Source organism: Diadema antillarum, unplaced genomic scaffold, assembly GCF_040938485.1.
Source record: "Diadema antillarum isolate AM-2024a unplaced genomic scaffold, OU_Dant_1.0 seq00000835_RagTag, whole genome shotgun sequence".
In the NCBI taxonomy this organism is placed as follows: Eukaryota; Metazoa; Echinodermata; class Echinoidea; order Diadematoida; family Diadematidae; genus Diadema; species Diadema antillarum.
Window position 1 is genome coordinate 1,174,733 of NW_027271711.1, and position 19,120 is coordinate 1,193,852.

Here is a 19,120-nt window from a genome sequence, read left to right on the forward strand (position 1 = left end):
GAATGTGGGGAAGAACAGCCCTCGGACTGAAGTATGTACTGTGCATACACAGAGGAATTTAACTTTAAAAAAAAAATCATATCAACACATTAGTGCAACATCTGTTTAATTCAACTTGAGGAACCTGATGGTATAGATAGAACTAACAAAAGAAAAATCAAATATTTCTCAAAAGAGATTAGATGTCTTATGGTTTGGGGCAGGAACAGTTGTTTTAGGCATAAAGTGTAGTTATATGATTTCAACAGAAAGTACAATACAGTTCAATGTGACGGCACACAAGAAGAACATAAAACTCTTTGGTTGTCAACATTGACATTGAGAATAAATAAATTAATAAATATGTCACATATAAACACAACACAGTCATTGACAGGATACTACCATGAAAACCAAAAAGAACAAAGAAAAAGAAAATGCCACTATGATTTACAAAGGGATGATCCAGCAAGTGCTGGATATATCTAACTGGAAACAAAACAAACCTATCACTTGAAACAAGTCTTTTCACTTAACTTGGCCAAACATGACATAATTCTAGGTTCTACATGCAAACTGTCCAACTAAAGAGTTTTTTACCTCCTACTTGAGGTTAATATGGCATATCAATATTGCACTTTCTGTGTTTTCTGTTTAACAGCCTGAGTCTCCTTGTAGAAAGATAGCACAGACCAAGCAAAAAATAAAAAATAAAAAAAAATAAAAAACTGAAATAGATGAGATGTCTGGTCACAAATAAACAGCAGACCTAAGTTCCTGTCTCCTTCAGCAAGTCTTCTGACATTAATGTGCATCATGCCTGCTGCTGGAGCACAAACTTACAAAAAATTTCACAAAAAAGAGTTGACTTTATTTACCTTTATTGACTAGCCATGACTCCTTTCATGCAAGAAGTTTCTGTCACTGAATTCTCTACAAGGTTATTGCAAAACAGCAAAATGAATGCATGGCATGTAAATAATAACCTCTATCTATACATGCAGCTGAGCAGAAAAAAAAAATGTTATTCCACCTCTTCTGCGACTTGGGAAAAACGTGGTATATGTGAAATACATTTCCTTTATCCTCACAAAAAGAGGAAGCTGTACTTGGACAGTCATAATAAATGTAACACCTCTACAGTCAAATCTTTGAATATATCAAATGCTTTCAGTGATTATCTCTACAACTCATTGTATACAATTGTAAATTTCAAAAAAACAGAAAAATCATATATACAAAATAATCAATTAAACATTCCTTGCTTAAGAAATCCTTTGCTACATCTGTGTGTATGCTCAAATGCTACAAATGTCCTAAAAATTCCAAATTAAACCTGATAGAGTATGTACACAATCATTATTCTTTCAAATTCCTGTTCATATCAGATTGAAAAAAAAGAGTGATTACTCTTTCATATCAATGCACATGTTGCTTTTACACAGGATGGAATCAAATTTGTAGATATGAAGAAGAAATGGTTATCCTCAGATGCTGGAAGAGAAGATGACTCCAAAGCCTGGCACAGCCTGAGTAGAATAAGTGAGAAGAAAGAGGAATTGTCTATAGATATCATGTAGTCAGATATGAACCATGGAGGTAGAAGCCCTGAAATTGAGGTAGGATGGCAAATCAAGGAAATAAAATCAGTTGCAGTTGAATCATATTTTTTCATTCCGTCATGGAGTAAAGTCACTCTAATTTCCTGAAGGTTATTCTACGACTAGTCAAAAGCCAAAATATATATATATATTTTTTTTTTACAGCTCTTCACTCGTTTCTTTTTTTTAAATTGAAGTTCTGTGCAGCCTTCTTGATAATCAGAAATAACAACAAAGGTCAGTTGAACGTTACAGAACACTGCTTCATCGCCGAAAGTGAATTCTTTGCATTGGATGGACTGAGCAAGGATATTGTGAATATTCTATTTTTTAGCTTGCTCATAATTTCCCATAACATGGGAAGTCATAGCAAATATATGTACATGATACACACAAAGATATGAATAATGAGGTAAAAACAAAGAAAATGTACCACAGATAGTGTGGTCAACCCTTTCATGGATTCATTAGAATCAGATAATATGAAGGCAAGTTACATATCACGCATAAAAATAACAGAAATTCAAGGATTATTTGAATTTCTGACCTCTGATCATTGTCTGCTGAAATGCATGATACATCCTCTACAGGGTGTCCCAAATAAAACTATACACTTTTGAAATGGCTGCCGAATAAGAAATATATAATTATGGGGAAAAAGGTTTATATGTATGGATAGCTTATGGACTCAACTTTTATATGACACCAAAAGGTCTGCAAATAATTCATGCTTGAATGAGCACTACACACTTTTGTAAAGGGTATGAAAATTAGGCTGCGCAGGAATTAGCCTTTTAAATTTTCGACAGGTGAGTCCGTTGGAGCTTAAAAAAACTGAAGTTGGTATGATAAATTTATCAATTGCGATCTGTTTGGGTTTGCTGAGTGAATTCTATGGTTTATTAAACCAAACTTTTATGCCTGAGTGAACCGCAATTGCATTTATTTTATTGTAGCATTGCAAATTTCCCTGGTAGACTCAGTGGTGTGTTCATGTGAGTAAGGATGAGGTGATGGTACATGTTGCAATTTCCATGTTACACACTCTTATTTTTTACATCTGTGACTTGAATGAAAACCTTCGCCCCACATTGCAGTTATTTTCAGATTAGTAGAATAGTTCATTGATTTACTTAATAACCAGATGGGGATGATGTAAATTCATTATTCAAATACATTTTGTTGAAAATTTTGCTAACTCACATGAACACACCACTGTGTCTACCAGGGAAATTTGTAATGCTACAACAACATAAATGCAACTGCGCTTTACTCAGGCATAAAAGTTTGGTTTAATAAACCATAAAATTCACTCAGCAAACCCAAACTGATCGCAATTTATTATAAGTTTTTCATATCAACTTCAGTTTTGTAAGCTCCAATGGACTCACCTGTCGCAAATAAGGCTAATTCCTGCGCAGCCTAATTTTCATACCCTTTACAAAAGTGAGCACTGCTCATTCAAGCATGAATCATTTGTAAACTTTTTGGTGTCATATGAAAGTTGAGTCCATAAGCTATCCATACATATAAACCTTTTCCCCCAGAATCATATATTTCTGATTTGGCAGCCATTTCAAAAGTGTATAGTTTTATTTGAGACACCCTGTATTGTTACCAAGCACGTCTTCAGACAAAATTGGGAGGTTATTGGATAAGGTGTGCCAAATAAAATCAGTACTTCGAAGAACACTAAAAAGGAACATCAGCTTACAGGATTGGAGTACTTAAATGTGTGTATCTTGATTAATTCCTCCAAATTGTATACAATTCTCTTTTACACATTCATGAAAATAACTAATATATAGACACTTTGAAATAAACGGCAGGCTTGAGTACCACTGATTTGACTGGAGTAAATGCTATTCACTCTGACAGAGAATTCTACAATGATCTCTTTGAACACACAGCATAAAACTTGCATCATATGGGTTGTAATTACCAGTCACGCAGCCTGCTAATAATCTCATCCTCCCAAACCCAACTTGGCAGTGTTCCACTAACCTGCTCTAGGCATCTTGCTCCTATCTCCTTCTGACCTGTTTTCCTCTCTAGTATGGCTTGTTGGCATCCTTGGGACGCTTGTGCTGCACTTTGAGTCTCTTCATTCCTATCTGAAAACCATTCATAGCCTGGATAGCTGTCTGGGCACTCGTAGGGTTGTCAAAACTCACAAAACCTGAAAGCACAAAAGAGAGGAGTATATCACTCTGGTCTCAAAGCTGGATATGTCTATGGGGAGGTGACTAACATGAAATAATTCCAGCAGAGCTAACTTCAATTATGAAGAGAAAGCTTCAACATGAAGGTCAATTAACCCGTTCCTTACTGGGAGCAACTGATATACTTTTGTACCGGAACCTGGTATACCAGGTTCCCAAGATGAAAATAAGAGTGCCTACTTTTGTGGCCTGAATTCATGTTTCTTTGTGTTGCAATGCCCTGAAAAATGGGTTTGATAAAAAGATAAGAGTTCATTCTATGACCATATGTGACCCGCTACAACAAAAGGATCCTAAAGTCGCTGATGGCCGAGCCGAGGAAATCGAGTTTGAAGTCACATCATTAAAATTGGTCAAAACAATCAGATTTCTGTTTTTGGCATAATTTTGTAGTCTATTATGTTTTGTCTATCATCTGCCGAAATTTTGAAGCTAAATGATCAAAGGAAAGGCAAGAAATTGGCGTTTTACTGGGCCATGATTTTCCGACTTTCAATGTAACAGAATCGTGTCAGAAGATTTGGATTTAGCGCCGCAGCTAGACTCCACCCCTAGCAACGAGGGAGTGATCTTATTGGTCAGTGTGTGGCATCCTGATTACCGATTGGTCGTGCGTAAACTGCTGGCGCTAAGCTTGAATGAACATCGCGGAGGTTGCTAGGAGCATGCCTTCAATTGTCAAGTGGTGAAAACTGTCTTGCGTCCCCTTGATCATGATAGTGTCGGAAGGAAAACTTTGAAGGCGTTTTTCTCGAAACTCATATTTCCTCAACCACTTGACATGCGCTAATAAAATCATCGATATCTCCGCAACCGAGTACTTTCATGAGTTGTGCTATATATGAAATTAAAGTAGAAGAGTAAAGGAATAATGTCATGCCATTTTCAGAAAATTGTCCCCCCCCCCCCCCGACTTTCAGGTCCTTTTGTTGTAGCGGGCCACATATGTTCTCTTTCTTTTGAAAAATATGTATATCACAGCATTATTTCCCTTTTTCTGATTTAGTTTGCGCCTGCTTTGCTATAAAACTTGTATGAACATGTACATAGCGATAGAAGCTGAGCTCGAGTAGATTTCTCTGTTCGCTGACCTCAGTCATCCCAATCAAGTGCCCGGTTTGTGTAGAACAAAAGAGTCTGTGAGCCCATCAGCGCACGCTCTATTCATACCTTGCACTCAATCGATATTTTCATTGTTCACTGGCACATGTAGTTGACCGTGGAAAGGGGATACATGTACCGCTTGACTGCTTTCGCTCAGGTGGATTACCAACCTGTCCGTTCTCTGTCGACGGGCAAAAAAGAATCTCGTTTTGGGGCATTTAAGACACTCAAAGAATTGTGGAAGGAACGGGTTAATAAGCCAGTTCCAAGTTCGAGTCTGCACATCAGCAGAAAAAGGTAATTTGTATTAACGGGCAGGTTGGTTTTAAATCAACTGAGATAGAATGTGTGATATGACGATTATTCATGTAATCCTCATAAATGGCACTTGTCAGATATGTGGAAGGAACGGGTTAATAAGCCAGTTCCAAGTTCGAATCTGCACATCAGCAGAAAAAGGTCATTTGTATTAACGGGCAGGTTGGTTTTAAATCAACCGAGATAGAATGTGTGATATGATGATTATTCATGTAATCCTCATAAATGGCACTTGTCAGATACATCAACCTGACCGCGCGCTGCATGGAATTTGGCATATCAATAATGCAAAACAATAAAATGAATACTTCCCTAAGTGTTGATTGATGGACCATTCTGGTCACCTGTTGCACACAAGTTCATTCTTTGTTTGAACATGTTATTCCATAAATTGTCATGTAGGGCAAGCTTGCAAATGCATTATGTCACTTTGAAAATAGGTGAAGTGTCTAACCAACTGAGAAAGCAGAAAGGTCATTTGCACCAATGTGCACATGGCCTAACTCTGAACTGGCATTTGCATGGCCTTTTAGTAGACATTCACAGGCGCAGTGGAGCATACCAATTACAGGGCCGAAATCCACTGAGTGCAGCACTTCATATGAATAAAGTAAACATCACATCTTTGTTCAGTGCAAGAAAGTAAATAATTTTCCAACTCCAAAACTCAAAAAAGATTAATTTTTGGAAACTAAGCTTGGATATGAATTTTGATGAATATACAAGCATACTCATATACACATAGATAAAGTATTACACTATCAGAAAAAGACATTTTAGTGATATTTTGACATAGAAAACTGAGTAAAATTTGAAGTCGAATCCATCTAAAATTGTATGATTTTTGCTAGTGACCTGCCAAGTTTTGTCAATATATCAAATAATAGAGACCTAATTCATTTACCCATGAAATTTTGCAAAGATATTCACCCGACTAGATTTGTGTCAGGTTCAGATTGTGCAAAAAAGAGAATGATGCTTAGGGCAGTCCCATACATTCACAATCACGATGTGTGATGCATGCACCGCTGATAGTGATACATGTACATATGCTGCATGCATCTACAACTGCAGCTCAGAGCCACACTCGTACCACAGCAGCGGAATTCTCTACATTATCAGCTGTGCAAAATGTTCCCGCGATCTACTGCAGCACTGGACACTGAGCATGTGCTCTTTTCTCTACAAGCCAATTTGCTTACTCAAAATTTTCATATCAAGCCCTATAGAAAAGCATTGATATCTTGAATATTACATTGTAGTGACCTGGCACATTTTTATACTGACGGCTACACAACAGTTGCGGTCAGGAGACGACCTAGTTCCTTTGTTTTCCTTTATATTCAAGTTCCGGTGTTTACGCGCTTGGTAGACGTGCTTTGACCTCGGTTTAGCACTCTTCGTGCGCCAATGTAACATTTTAGCGAGTGTCAACATTCAACATTCCAGGTGTTCGCTCCATCTCACTAAGATTTCTGAGGCTCCAATCAGAGCTCACCTTCATCGCCGGACCAATTAGAAATCAGCGTATTTTCACGGCGTGATTGAGTTCAACCAATGAACGTTGTTTGTCCGCCGTGGTCACCGATTTCCGAAGCCGCGCTGGCAAAGTCACTTCTTCATGCTCGACACTTTGCTCTTAGTACTTGGTCACGTTAAAGGGGACTTCCGGATGATTTTTCAGACTTTTACATTTGAACAGCTATAAATCAGTTAAACCGAGTACAGAGTTTCAGAATTTCTAGTGATTGGGATAAGGAATAAGAATGTTTTCAAAATTTATAACAAATTGCAATGAACAAGGATGATGACATGCCAGCCTCACCATAAGCATAATAAGAATGCATGAGTTGGGGCTCAAGGAAGCAGAACAAAAGAAGAAGGCATGCATAGATTTTCACAGGTGAACTTGTTGAGCAAGTGGTCTTGTAATGGAATTACACTGCTACATTTATGAAATATATGAGGCTCTGATGTCATCAACACTGTTCAGTGTAATTTGTTTAAGATTTTCAATTTATTGGTTTCTCTGCTCAAGGACCACAATAAATTCCACGAATCTATACATGGAGCTGTTGATTCATGTACTTCATGATGTGAAATTATGAAAATCGTCCGGAATGTCCCTTTAACTTCACGTAGGCCTGCAGTCAATTCATAAGAGTTTAGTCGCTATCGTATCGCTATCAACGGGAACCTTTTTAGCTTCACCTTCCGTGGATATCTTATTGGATATATACTGTTCTTCATGGAACTGTGCATGCATCAGCAGTTTTTCTGACTTCGCCATGGCTCGGATTATTCCTGCTTTAATTGGATTGCATTTACGCGAAAGGAACGCGCCATTCTTTTTCATGGTTCTTTACCGGGATTGTGCAATATCTGTGGACTTAACCTACGCGGTTATTTGCCACGCTAATCCAGCGGATGCTTCGCTTCCTGCGGTAACGCAGTGGTTCGCCCGGGACTTTCGGCTCGGCGGCTGGCCTCCGACCTTTAGCCTGTGTCATAGCTAGCAGTCCTGTCTACTCCTGACATTCTCTACAGTCTACGCCTTTGTTCTCGGTGAGTAGAGTAACTCTACGTAGACCTATGGAGTATAATCAACCGTTACTCCACAACATGATGGTCCAAGCTAAAACTGCTACCATATACTGTAAAAGTGGAAATTTTCACGGTGTGGAACTTTTCGCGCATTTCGTGCAACCAGACACCAGCGCAAAAATAAAATTACGCAAATACTTTTGCATACCATATGTTCCAGTAGTTCATGTCCTGATTCTGCGAAATTAAAAACATGTGAAATCCATCTTACCCGGCCAAGTGCGAAAAATCACTCGCGCAAAAATATCCAGTTTTACAGTATGGCTTGGAACTTCATGAATCAGTTTACAAATATCATGTTTATAGAGTACCAGCCAGGGGACAATCACAAAATAAATGAGTGAACATCTCTTGTGAGTCTGATTTCAAACATGTTTGTATCTCATGTTTTCAAATTTGATAATTTTGCACTCATATTAAGTTCACGGAAAACTTAGATAGCTAGGAAGGTTTCAGATCATTACTATTTTTGCATATCGATGCCACCCAAAGATAAAGATTTTACTTTCCCTGGCCAGGTCTATGGACAGGCGAAGACATCCATTGGTAATTTAGATAGAACGGACAGATAATGAGATGTAAATTGGGGTGCTCTGCTTTGCCTGCTCAGCCATCAAAAGAAATTGCTATCAACAAGGAAAAAGGGTAATCAGCAAAGTGTCATTTCCATTACAACAGCAGAAATATCAATAATTGTACATAATAAGACATACTGCTAGGGATGATTACTTGTACTACTGCACCTTTACATTAAAGCTGTGAAAAGAGCTAGATAATTAATAGTACTGTCAAAAACCGAGTGGTAAGAATAGGTTATAAGTTAATGACAGCTTACACAGTTTAATAAAAATACTACTAAAATCACTGTTCATCACTTCACAAAACATTTTCACATTTCATGGTCTCACCAAAGCACTTGCTCTGGTTGGTAACGCGGTCCACAAACACCTTTGAGCTGATAACGGTGCCAAAGGGCATAAACATCTGGGTCAGCTCACTATCACCAAACTCTTGAGGCAGGTGGTAGATGAAGAGGTTGCATCCTTCTGGCCCTGGGTGGAAGAATGCACAACAGTCTGGGTTCACACATCAGGAATTAATTTCACTACCAGTTTGGAACAGACCATCAACTTTATGTCTGTGACAAATGATTTAATTTCCAGGCATGTTTGGTGAGAGACAGACAGGTGAAGATTTGACTGACTTTGTCTGTTCTCTGAATTTTTATACAGTAGGCAAATATCTCAAGACATACTGACTAATTGTTAACCCTCTATGTACCCAGGCACTTAGCTTAACTTGACCTTAGTGTAAATTTAGCAAGCTCACTCAGATGTAGCAGTGTGCCTCAGTCCAACAAAAAGGCCAAGTTAACACAGTAGGGATCTGGGTATTAGGTAATCTCCATTCATTGACAATTTGTTTCTAGACATCTGTGCGAATTGGTGAAGAAAGCACTCCAGCTTGCATGCTAATTGGCCATCAAAGCACAATAAGGATTAAAGGTGGCAGTACTAAAAGGGGAAAATTAATAAATTACAAAAAAATGTCCTGGATCTACACAAAAGTGATACACATAAGCATTTTGTGATGAATGAGGTGTGCATAAAGCAAGAAAAACCTTTCAATGTTCATTTATTTTCTCATTTTGTGGCAATCAACAACAAAAAAGGTTCTGTGATAAGATATTGCCATGATGTCACACTCTGAGTTTATACGCACTTCGTTATCATCACTCAAAAGGGGTTACAGTTATTTGTCTCCTCTTTTTTTAAATGGGGGTGGGAGGGGGGGGGGCGATTAAACTTCTGTCCAGTCCAAATGAACCTCTGGCTTTACTTATCTTTCTACAATGACACCTTACTGTGTACCTATATAAAACCAATGATACAGACAAATCTTAACAAGAATATTCGCATCAACATCAAGGCTCAACACAATAAAAAACAAATAGGGAAAATACACTAGGCATGCTGAAAAGAAAGTCATAATGTACAATTTAACATAATGCTGGGTCTGCAATGTAGATTAAAAAAAAAAAAATTTACACTAACACTATCAATTGTTTGACCTTCTCATGCAATTGCCACAAAACCATATTTAAAAAGGATAATAATAAGTAAAGAAACATTTCTTTGAGTCAATCACAAAAGAGAAAAAGAGGATCATTTGCAAAATTATCAAGAACTAGGTTATGGATCTTTCTTTTAACTTATAAACAATTACATAACATCCCTCTCACTCAACCATTATGAGCTTAAGGTTCTTAAGGTTTATTTGTTAGTAGTTTAAAGAATGAAGAGGACAGAACATTGGCAGTGAACAAACACTTAGATAAAAGGGCAGCTAGATAGTGTACAAGACTGATTGAGGTGGGTGAGAGAATGGGGGAAAGTTTTGTTTTATGTTTTGTTAATTTCATCACTTTATTCTCCATAGTGCACACACTGCAATGTAAAAATAACAAAGTACTTCATATCTTTACTTACCATGAGACAAACATCTTTACACACTAACAATCACTCTCTTGCTCCCATTCACAGCTGAAGACAAATCATATGGTAAACCTTATCTTATGGGTTGGCTGTACAAACTCTACAGTACCCCATTGTCAAACTATCTTTCATTTAAAAGCCAATATGCATTCTTACCATGGGGAACAGCATACTGTACTGACAGAATAGGAAGTGGGAAGAAGGGGAAGAGAAGAAGCTGACATTATGTGTCAAAGAAAGTGAAATAAATAGAATGATATAAAGTGTAGGAGGTGAAATAAACAAACAAGAGACCCGCGGGTCTAGCGCTCACCTGAGTATCGCAGGTTCACCTTTCACGTAGTCACTAATCTAAATTACACACAGCTCTACCAAAATTTGACCAGGCATTCTCAAGTAGAAGATGAAAATGTACAATTAGGGCCCAAATTTGGACCCCCCCCCCCCCCCACTCATAGTATCAATTTTAGCTCTATCACTTCTGGTTCTAGAGAAGAGCACTTTTTTAACCCTAACTGCACTGGGGGGGGGGGCCTCGGAGGCCCCCCCCTTGACATGTCGCACAATTACTCTGCAACACGCAATGCTCTCGCCGCGATGCTCCATGACTTTTTTCTTTTGAGTTTCCCGCACATTTTGACACCAAATTTGTGACGCCTGGGAGTACGGTTCTGAAGTTACATGACTTTTTGTACATGCACGTGAGGCCAAAAATGGCTAAAAAATGTGATTTTGTGTACAAAGTCAATGCAAATTGAGTTTTTTCACATGGTTCATATAAATATGCTTATTTTTACTCTCAATGGCTAAAATTAGTTTGTTTTAGGAGTATTATGCTTCAAAAAGTGTCTGTGACAAATTTTGTTACAAAAAACAACAAAAACAAAAGGTCGAAAAAACAAGGAAATACATAAGAAATTAATGAAACAATAAAATAAATAAGAAATTAATTTTGATACTGAATTTTTTTTCAAGTACATTTGCTAAGAATGCCACAAAGATTAATTATACCAAAAATGAGCACTTTTGGAGCTTTATTTACTGATTTAGATGAAAGATTCTGATTTCTTGCATAAATTATCATAATTAATCAAAATAAAATAGAAGAAGTCTATTTTGGAAAATTTAAAAACACGATCTTGTAGATTACATCGCACGCTACCATTGTGCAAAGTTCCGCGGCGATCGCGCGATCCACGGCCGAGATCTTGGGGGGGGGGGCCCTTGAGGCCCCCCCCAGTCTTTCGAGCTACCAAAATAGCCCAGTCTTTTTAGGGTTAAAGATTCCTTAATTTGGGGGGATTGAGGTCCCCTGGGGCCTCCCTGTGTGGAGCATGGTGCCCATTTTAACAAATTGAGATTGTAACCCCTAGGGATACTACCTGCCAAGTTTGGTGAACATCCATCATGAGGCTTTCAAGAAGAAGATGAAAATGTACAATTTAGGCCCCAATTTGGACCTCCCCACCCCTCCCCCTGCCTGCAAGGGGGGCACCCCTGGATCTGCTTGAACAAACTTGAAACTACAGTCATTAATGTACTAACTCATAGTATTAACTTAGTTGTATCACTTCTGATTCTAGAGCAGATTTTTAAAGATTCCTTAATTTTGGGAGGTTTGGGTCCCTTGGGGCCCTCCAGGTGGGACACTGTGCCCATTTGAACAAATTGAGATCCTATGCCCTTAGGGATGCTACCTGCCAAGTTTGGTGAAAATGGGTCATGGGGATCTCAAGAAGAAGATGAAAAATGTACAATTTAGGCCCCATCAGGACCCCTCCACACCCCCTCCCCTGGGTCCCAAGGGGGGCACCCCTGATTCCGCCATGAACAAACTTGAAACTACAGTCATCAATGTACTCACTCATAGTATTAACTTAGCTCTATCATGTGTGGTTCTAGAGAAGAAGATTTCTAAAGATTCCTTAATTTGGGGGGGGGGGTGTTGGGCCCCCTGGGGCCCCCTGGGTGGGGCATGGTGCCCATATTAAAAAATTGAGATCCTAACCCCCTAGGGATGCTACCTGCCAAGTTTGGTGAAAATCCATCGCGAGGTTTTCAAGAAGAAGATGAAAATGTACAATTTAGGCCCCATTTGGACCTCCCCCCCCCCCCCCCCCCCCCCCCCGGGTCCCAAGGGGGGTACCCCTGATTCCGCCATGAACAAACTTGGAACTACAGTCATTAATGTACTAACTCATAGTATTAACTTAGCTCTATCACTTCTGGTTCTAGAGAAGAAGATTTTTAAAGATTCCTTAATTTTGGGAGGTTTTGGCCCCCCCCCCCTGGGGGCCCCCTGGGTGGGGCATGGTACCCATTTTAACAAATTGAGATCCTAACCCCTAGGGATGCTACCTGCCAAGTTTGGTGAGAATTGGTCTTGGGGTTTTCAAGAAGAAGATGAAAATGTAAAAGGGGCGGATGACGGACGAAGAACGATCACAATAGCTCACTTGAGCCTTTGGCTCAGGTGAGCTAAAGGGACAGAAAGAAATATTACATTAGAAGGAGAACCACACCAAACACTGATAAAAATTAGCTGAAAAGAGAGAAGAAAAATGAAAAATAAGCAGACACAAACCATGATGTCAGTGGGTGAAATCTGGGTACTGTGGAAAGGATACAGGCACAATAACACTTAAGTTCCTGAATACAGAAACAAATGGGTGGAGAAGTCAACCTGATTGGCACAGAGTGACAAAGTTCAAGCACAGTGCTAACTGTTATGGGTCAGGTGTGGCTGTCACAGAGCAAAAGAATGGAATACAGAAGTGACACAAATGGTCTGTGAACACAAATCAGGGGGGCATGAAAATGTTGTCTAGAGGGAGAGACAGGTGATAATGGGAAGACACAACATAAGAAAAAAAGAAAGAAGTGAGTGTTATTTACCATACTCACCCTCCCTCTGAGGTGCTGTGGGATGACTTGCTGCTGGGTGGCAGTGGTGGCAAAACCCCTGGGACAGACCCCCAAAAGCAGCAGGGTAGGTAGCTTGGTTAATGAAAAATAATACAGATACCAGTGATGAGTTCAAGGCAAGCTAATTATGTGGGAACACGTAGGATATGAGAAGCCCGAGGTTGACAGACAAAAGCACTGTATAGGATCGCAACACATGACAAATTATAGTATGTTGCTACAAATTACAGTGTGCAAGATTTACTGTAAATATGTTTGCAATGTGGAGATATCATAAAGCACAAGTTTTACGACAATGTGTAGAACAATACGCAACAACAAGAACAGCAACTCCTTTTATTGCTAAAACTGGCAAAGCATGGGAAAAAAAATCTTTTGCCAACGACTAGGAGAGTCACAGAGTGAAACTTGATTCACTCGTACGTAGATGATGTGTAGTGACCCTTAGCCTTTACCACTGAATTTCTCCTGGAATCCCCTGAAATCATGAGACTGATATAAGGAATGTGATACAGTAAGCTACGTAGACTGACCTGCATACTGCTGCATCCCAGTGTAGGCCTGCTGGAGAGGGTCAGTGGCAACTGCTGTGGCAGCAGCAGCCACTGCTGCTGGGTTGGCAGCTAATAAGAAAGGAAATGGTTGAGAAATAGGTAAATACACACCAGGTTCATTTCATGTGTCTTTGTTACTCTTGTCACGACTACTTTTTCTCTACCCTTGATAAATCACTGCAGAATTAATTCATCTGTAACTAATGTGTTTATATAAAACATTGATATTCAGTTTATTATTGAAGACGCTGTGTTCATGCATAGTAAAATCCACAGAAGTTGGTTTCTATTAGGCTTGCAAATTGTGCACAGATTGTATCAATAAGGCTGATATCTGGTTATTGGTATTTTCTGCAAGCGTGTCTTTTTTTTTTCATCATCTTCTGGAGCTGGGAAGGATGATGATGATGATGAAACAGCATTTACATAGCCCCATTTACCTGTAGCAACATTCAAAGGCGCTGGCTCCCACAATGGGTGATTTCAAGTTCGGTGTTAGTGCTTAGTGCTAGTGCTATCTCAGCACGAGCACCAGTGATAAAACTGAACCTGAAATCAGTTGGTGTTGGGAGGTTGACCTCAAAATTATGACTTATTTCCGGTTGCTGGTGCTGGGCTTGGTGTTGAATGTCGTCTGTGTGAACCAAGCCCCACTGTTTGTGTTAGCGATTTACATGCTTTTTCCCCATTAGCCAACACAAGCCCCTAGGGATAATCATCGTCATTTCAAGTTTGGTGCTGGTGTTAGTGTTATTGTGCGAGACCCATATTTACGTCCATAAGTAGGCCAGTCCATATCATATTAATGTCTTTACTTTGCCTGTGCTGTCATGTTCAAAGATTCTACTGCTCAATGTGAGGCAAACTGTATTTTGTATATTTTCTAGAATGCACTCCACCTAGCTCTGCATGTTGTTCATGTGTATGTATGTCTACATGCACAGAGATTACTGGAGTATGTACGGCCCACATATGGCCCTATGCATCCACATCATTATGACTTAGCAGGTGTGAGGCAATCTCCTGATGTTGTGATTGGCTTTCTACTAGGGAATTCCCAATCTATGCACACATGCGCATACTGTACATAAACACAAAATGTGTCACACTACACATTATGCCTAACATGTTCGAATCTTCCACACACAACTCATGCTTGCCAGTAACATCACATCATTTACCGGACGAACATGACACAATCGCACATAAACTATTACAAATTTGAACATTCATTAAGGAACACATTCTTAAAATTGTATTTCATTGGCCAAAAACATCCCTTTATACATAAAGGTGAGTAAAATCTCTCACACACATTGCAGGTTATCTATATTAATTGAAATGTGATCTGTAGTCTCACATGTACAGATAAGTGTTTGTATGTTCAGCTTTTTTTTTTAAAGCTAACTGACATAATGAGATATTGGCTATATTGAGGAAAAGTGCTTGGTCCCAACCTCCTCATATAGGCATATATATATTTTTTCTTTTTCTTTTTCTGACTGCTCTCATTCATTGTGCATGAAAACGCTTGTAAAAACATGACAATAATTTTGTTTAATTTAAACAGCAGTTAATATTGATACCTTCAAATAAACATGAAAATTATTTGCTCAAGTACCATGCCAAGTTTAAGGGTACAATTTATTATGCTTCATCTACTGATGAATCCCCTTTTTAACCCCACTACAGTAAGGTGTGTGAGAGCATTCAATGCGTATTTGTGATACTCAATCTCAGCGACTGAGACAAGAAATAGACAGTTTGGAGGTCTACCCTCTGGAAAACATGAATCACACTGATCACTACAAAAAGGGCATGCAGAATGAATGGGCTTGCAAAATACAAGATAAATCTGTTCAATCTATTTCTTCAATGAATGCATGCAAGAAAAGGGGACAAGTTATCAGAATAAATCTTCTTAATTTCCTTCTTTCAGCTTGCCTAGGCTGCGTTAAAATATGACAACTGAAATTAGTGTCACAGATGCAAAATACAAGATAAAACTGTTCAATCTATTTCTTCAATGAATACACGCAAAAAAAAAAAGGGACAAGTTATCAGAATAAATCTTCTTAATTTCCTTTCTTTCAGCTCGCCTAGGCTACTTTAAAATATGACAACTGAAATTAGTGTCACAGACTTTCACAAGTTCATGACAGTATATGCCTACTGTGATACAATATACGCTTCAATATTTCATGAAGTACCAGAACCAGGGTCATACATGAATTTCTTGATTCCTTTTCCTCGATAGTATGGTGAACTTCAAGAGAAGCATCACTGCTACATTTGTCAGATTTCATATGGATAGACCATCTGTTTGTCAAAACACTCAGCTATGTCTGAAAATAAATATTCTTGGAGGTAAGGATCTTTGAGCTCCCATGGAATTATTTCAGGGAAGGCAAATGTTTGACTTGCGGGTTTCTCATCCAGTGTCGATGGCTCAACTCTGTCCTTACCCCCTTCCACCATCACTTACCTGGCCCTTCTCTCTCTCTCTCTTTCTTTTTCTCTCCCTCCATTTCATCTCCCTTCCGTTGCCTCCCTCAATCATTTCCTGCTTCAAACTGCATAACATCCTCCTCAGATTTCCTCTTCAACTCTCTTTAAAATATTTTCCTCATCTACAGTTCTCCCAATACAGATGAATATCATCTGTTTCCTTTATATTTCCCTATGCAAATGAAAAACAAACAAAACCTCTTCAATGGTTATACTCTAAATTTCAATATTTGGCATGTCCCCTCCCCCCACAAAATTCACTAATAAGAATTCAAACTTCAATCTCCCCCATTATCTGAGAGTGTTTTCCTCTAAATGTTCCAGGCACATTTTCTGTCTATGTTGCTCTGTTTACCTTGCCATATCTGCAGTACCTACCTCCCTCTCCCTCCTTTCCTTTTTTCCCCCTCTTTCTTCACCCCCCCCCCCCCCCCCCAATATTGGCTGCTTTTCTCTACAAGTTGTCTTGCTTGCTGCTCCTTGTCGACCTCTGGGAAGCATCTTGCAGATTGCAAGAGACCCTTCACAATTTTTCCTTGCCTACCTGCATACTCCCCTGGGTACTGTAGGCCATTGGTGTAGAGTGCGTCTGCCTGTCCATTTGTCTGTGCAGCCAGAGTGTATGTGGGCATGGTGGGGGAAGGGAGGGTGGGGGTGCTAACAGCACAGTTTACAGCAGACTGGCCGCCTCCTGGTGCTGGCACTACACAAGACAAAAGAGACCAGCAGACGAGCGTAACAAAGATAGCACTGATCAAATGCTTCTGATATTCAGTCATTGTTTCTAATAACAACATGTCATATCATATGGTGTACATATCATTCCACATACAATGTCATTAGTCAGCACATCTAGTATGAGCCTAAATGGAAATAATCCTCCATGTAATGTTACTTTCATGAGGAAAAAAATCACCGTAAGATACAAGCAACTTCAGTTTAATAACAGATCTGAATCTAGTTACAGCCACTTTTAAAAACATCATGGTAACACAGAAAATGCCATGAATACTTTACTGCAAATAGCATCACAAAACAAACAAAATTGTAACTTGTGCATCAAGGACTTCCCACCTAGAAGATGTTCTCCAGTAGTAGGGATGGTTGCTGCAGTACCTGCTGGAAAGCCATTGGCAGCCACAGCATTCATTTGGTTCATCTGCTGGGCAGCAGAGAGGGCAGCCATGGGGTTCATGTAGGCTGCAGGGGACTGCTGGGCCACAGTCATCAGGGCCGCCTGCTGGTGGAGCATTTGCTGCATGAAGTAGACAAAATGCATTAATGGACTCTAGCTACAGATATCCTGGATCGTGTGTATCATCAGACTGACAACAAAGTCATGCTTTGACTTGCAGTGAATGTCTGCTATTATTATGTGAAAGCCATTTAATACAGTGGTTGTCAGTAACAGTATATAAATACTACTCAGGACAGTCCAGTTGAAGCCATCTAAGGACACTCTTCGCTCAAATCACTTTCGTATACTGTAACGTCAAAATGTAAAACTCGGAATACACATTTAGTAAGTCTGCATTCATTTGGCATTATACGAGGCAGTGCAAAACTACACTAGCCCCTTGTGCTGCGCAGTGGCTTCAGATAAAAAATATGAAGACATCAAATAGGAAGCATGTTTCAGATCTCTGTCACGGACTCCATTACCATCTGTCAAACACAGCTCGCATTAGACCATTCACTGACAGGAAAGCATGTGAGGATGCCGTCAGAGCCATTTTTGCATCCAGACTGGATTACGCCAACTTGCTGCTTTATGGCATCAATTCTCATCAGGTCCAGCACCTTTAGAGGGTACAGAATTGTACAGCAAAACTCATCTTCATGTGCTGTAGGCGTGATCATGTCACTCCCTTGCTGAAGCAGCTACATTGGCTACCAGGCACACAGCGCATTGCTTTCTAGATCTTGACAATTGTGTACAAGTGTCTTCAAGGGAAAGCTCCTACTTATCTTAGATCTCATATCATCCCATAATATTCTGCTCGACCTGGACTACTGTAAAACATGATATATTCGCGGCATGGATTTTTCGGGAATTGGAGCCGAAGGCCTTTTCTGCGCCATGAAATTTTCACAAACTGCCACTGGCATTCAATGCATATAGTGTAGACAAAAACTATCGCGTGCATTTTAATTTTGCGAATCTTTGCGCTCGAAATTCGTGAAATTAAAATGCACGCGAACATTCCCCGTTTTACAGTATGTTCAAGTGCAGATAGCACCTTGCTCCATGTACCCAAAACTAACAGCAGAGCGGGAGACAATGCTTTTATGATGGCTGCACTGCGATTGTGGAATGATCTACCTCGGTTCGTCTGATTTCCCCATCCCTTGATGTCTTCAAGAAGAATCTTAAGACCTTTCTTTTTTAAGCCAATCTGTGACTGAATTACATTGTAAAGTGCGGTGAAACCAGTCACTGACTGTGTAAGAGCGCTATATAAATGATCCAATTGTATTGTATTGTATTAAAGGTCCTCCATCATCACTTTCTCTCTAAAAATCTGGACGAGAAACTACTTTCTATTCTTTACTTGGACGTAACTTCAATTTAATGCTATTTCAATTTGTTCTGTATATGATGTGTATGTATGACATTATATGTAGGTGTGTATATCATGTACATATATTACTTGGTTATTTAAAGAAGAAATCCACTCCAGAATTGTATCAATTTCATTAAGATAAGAGAAAAATATTCCCTACAGAACAGTGCAAAAATGATCAAAATTGGTTAAGAAATAAGTAAGTTATGACATTTTCAAATTTCAAAAATTTTTGGAAAACACTTC

The 19,120-nt window shown here is 39.2% G+C and overlaps 1 protein-coding gene across 1 annotated transcript in view; it reads right to left on the reverse strand.

The window, feature by feature from the left end:
* Positions 1-1,390: 1,390 nt before the first annotated feature.
* Positions 1,391-19,120, reverse strand: part of LOC139740101 (CUGBP Elav-like family member 3-A) — a 206,999-nt gene continuing 189,269 nt past the window's right edge. Inside the window, 9 exon segments of the mRNA XM_071650687.1 lie at positions 1,391-1,508; positions 3,585-3,759; positions 8,737-8,880; positions 13,219-13,248; positions 13,251-13,285; positions 13,287-13,320; positions 13,782-13,871; positions 16,855-17,027; positions 17,384-17,565. Of these exon segments, the coding sequence (XP_071506788.1) occupies positions 3,632-3,759; positions 8,737-8,880; positions 13,219-13,248; positions 13,251-13,285; positions 13,287-13,320; positions 13,782-13,871; positions 16,855-17,027; positions 17,384-17,565 (816 nt within the window). The 3' untranslated portion in view covers positions 1,391-1,508; positions 3,585-3,631.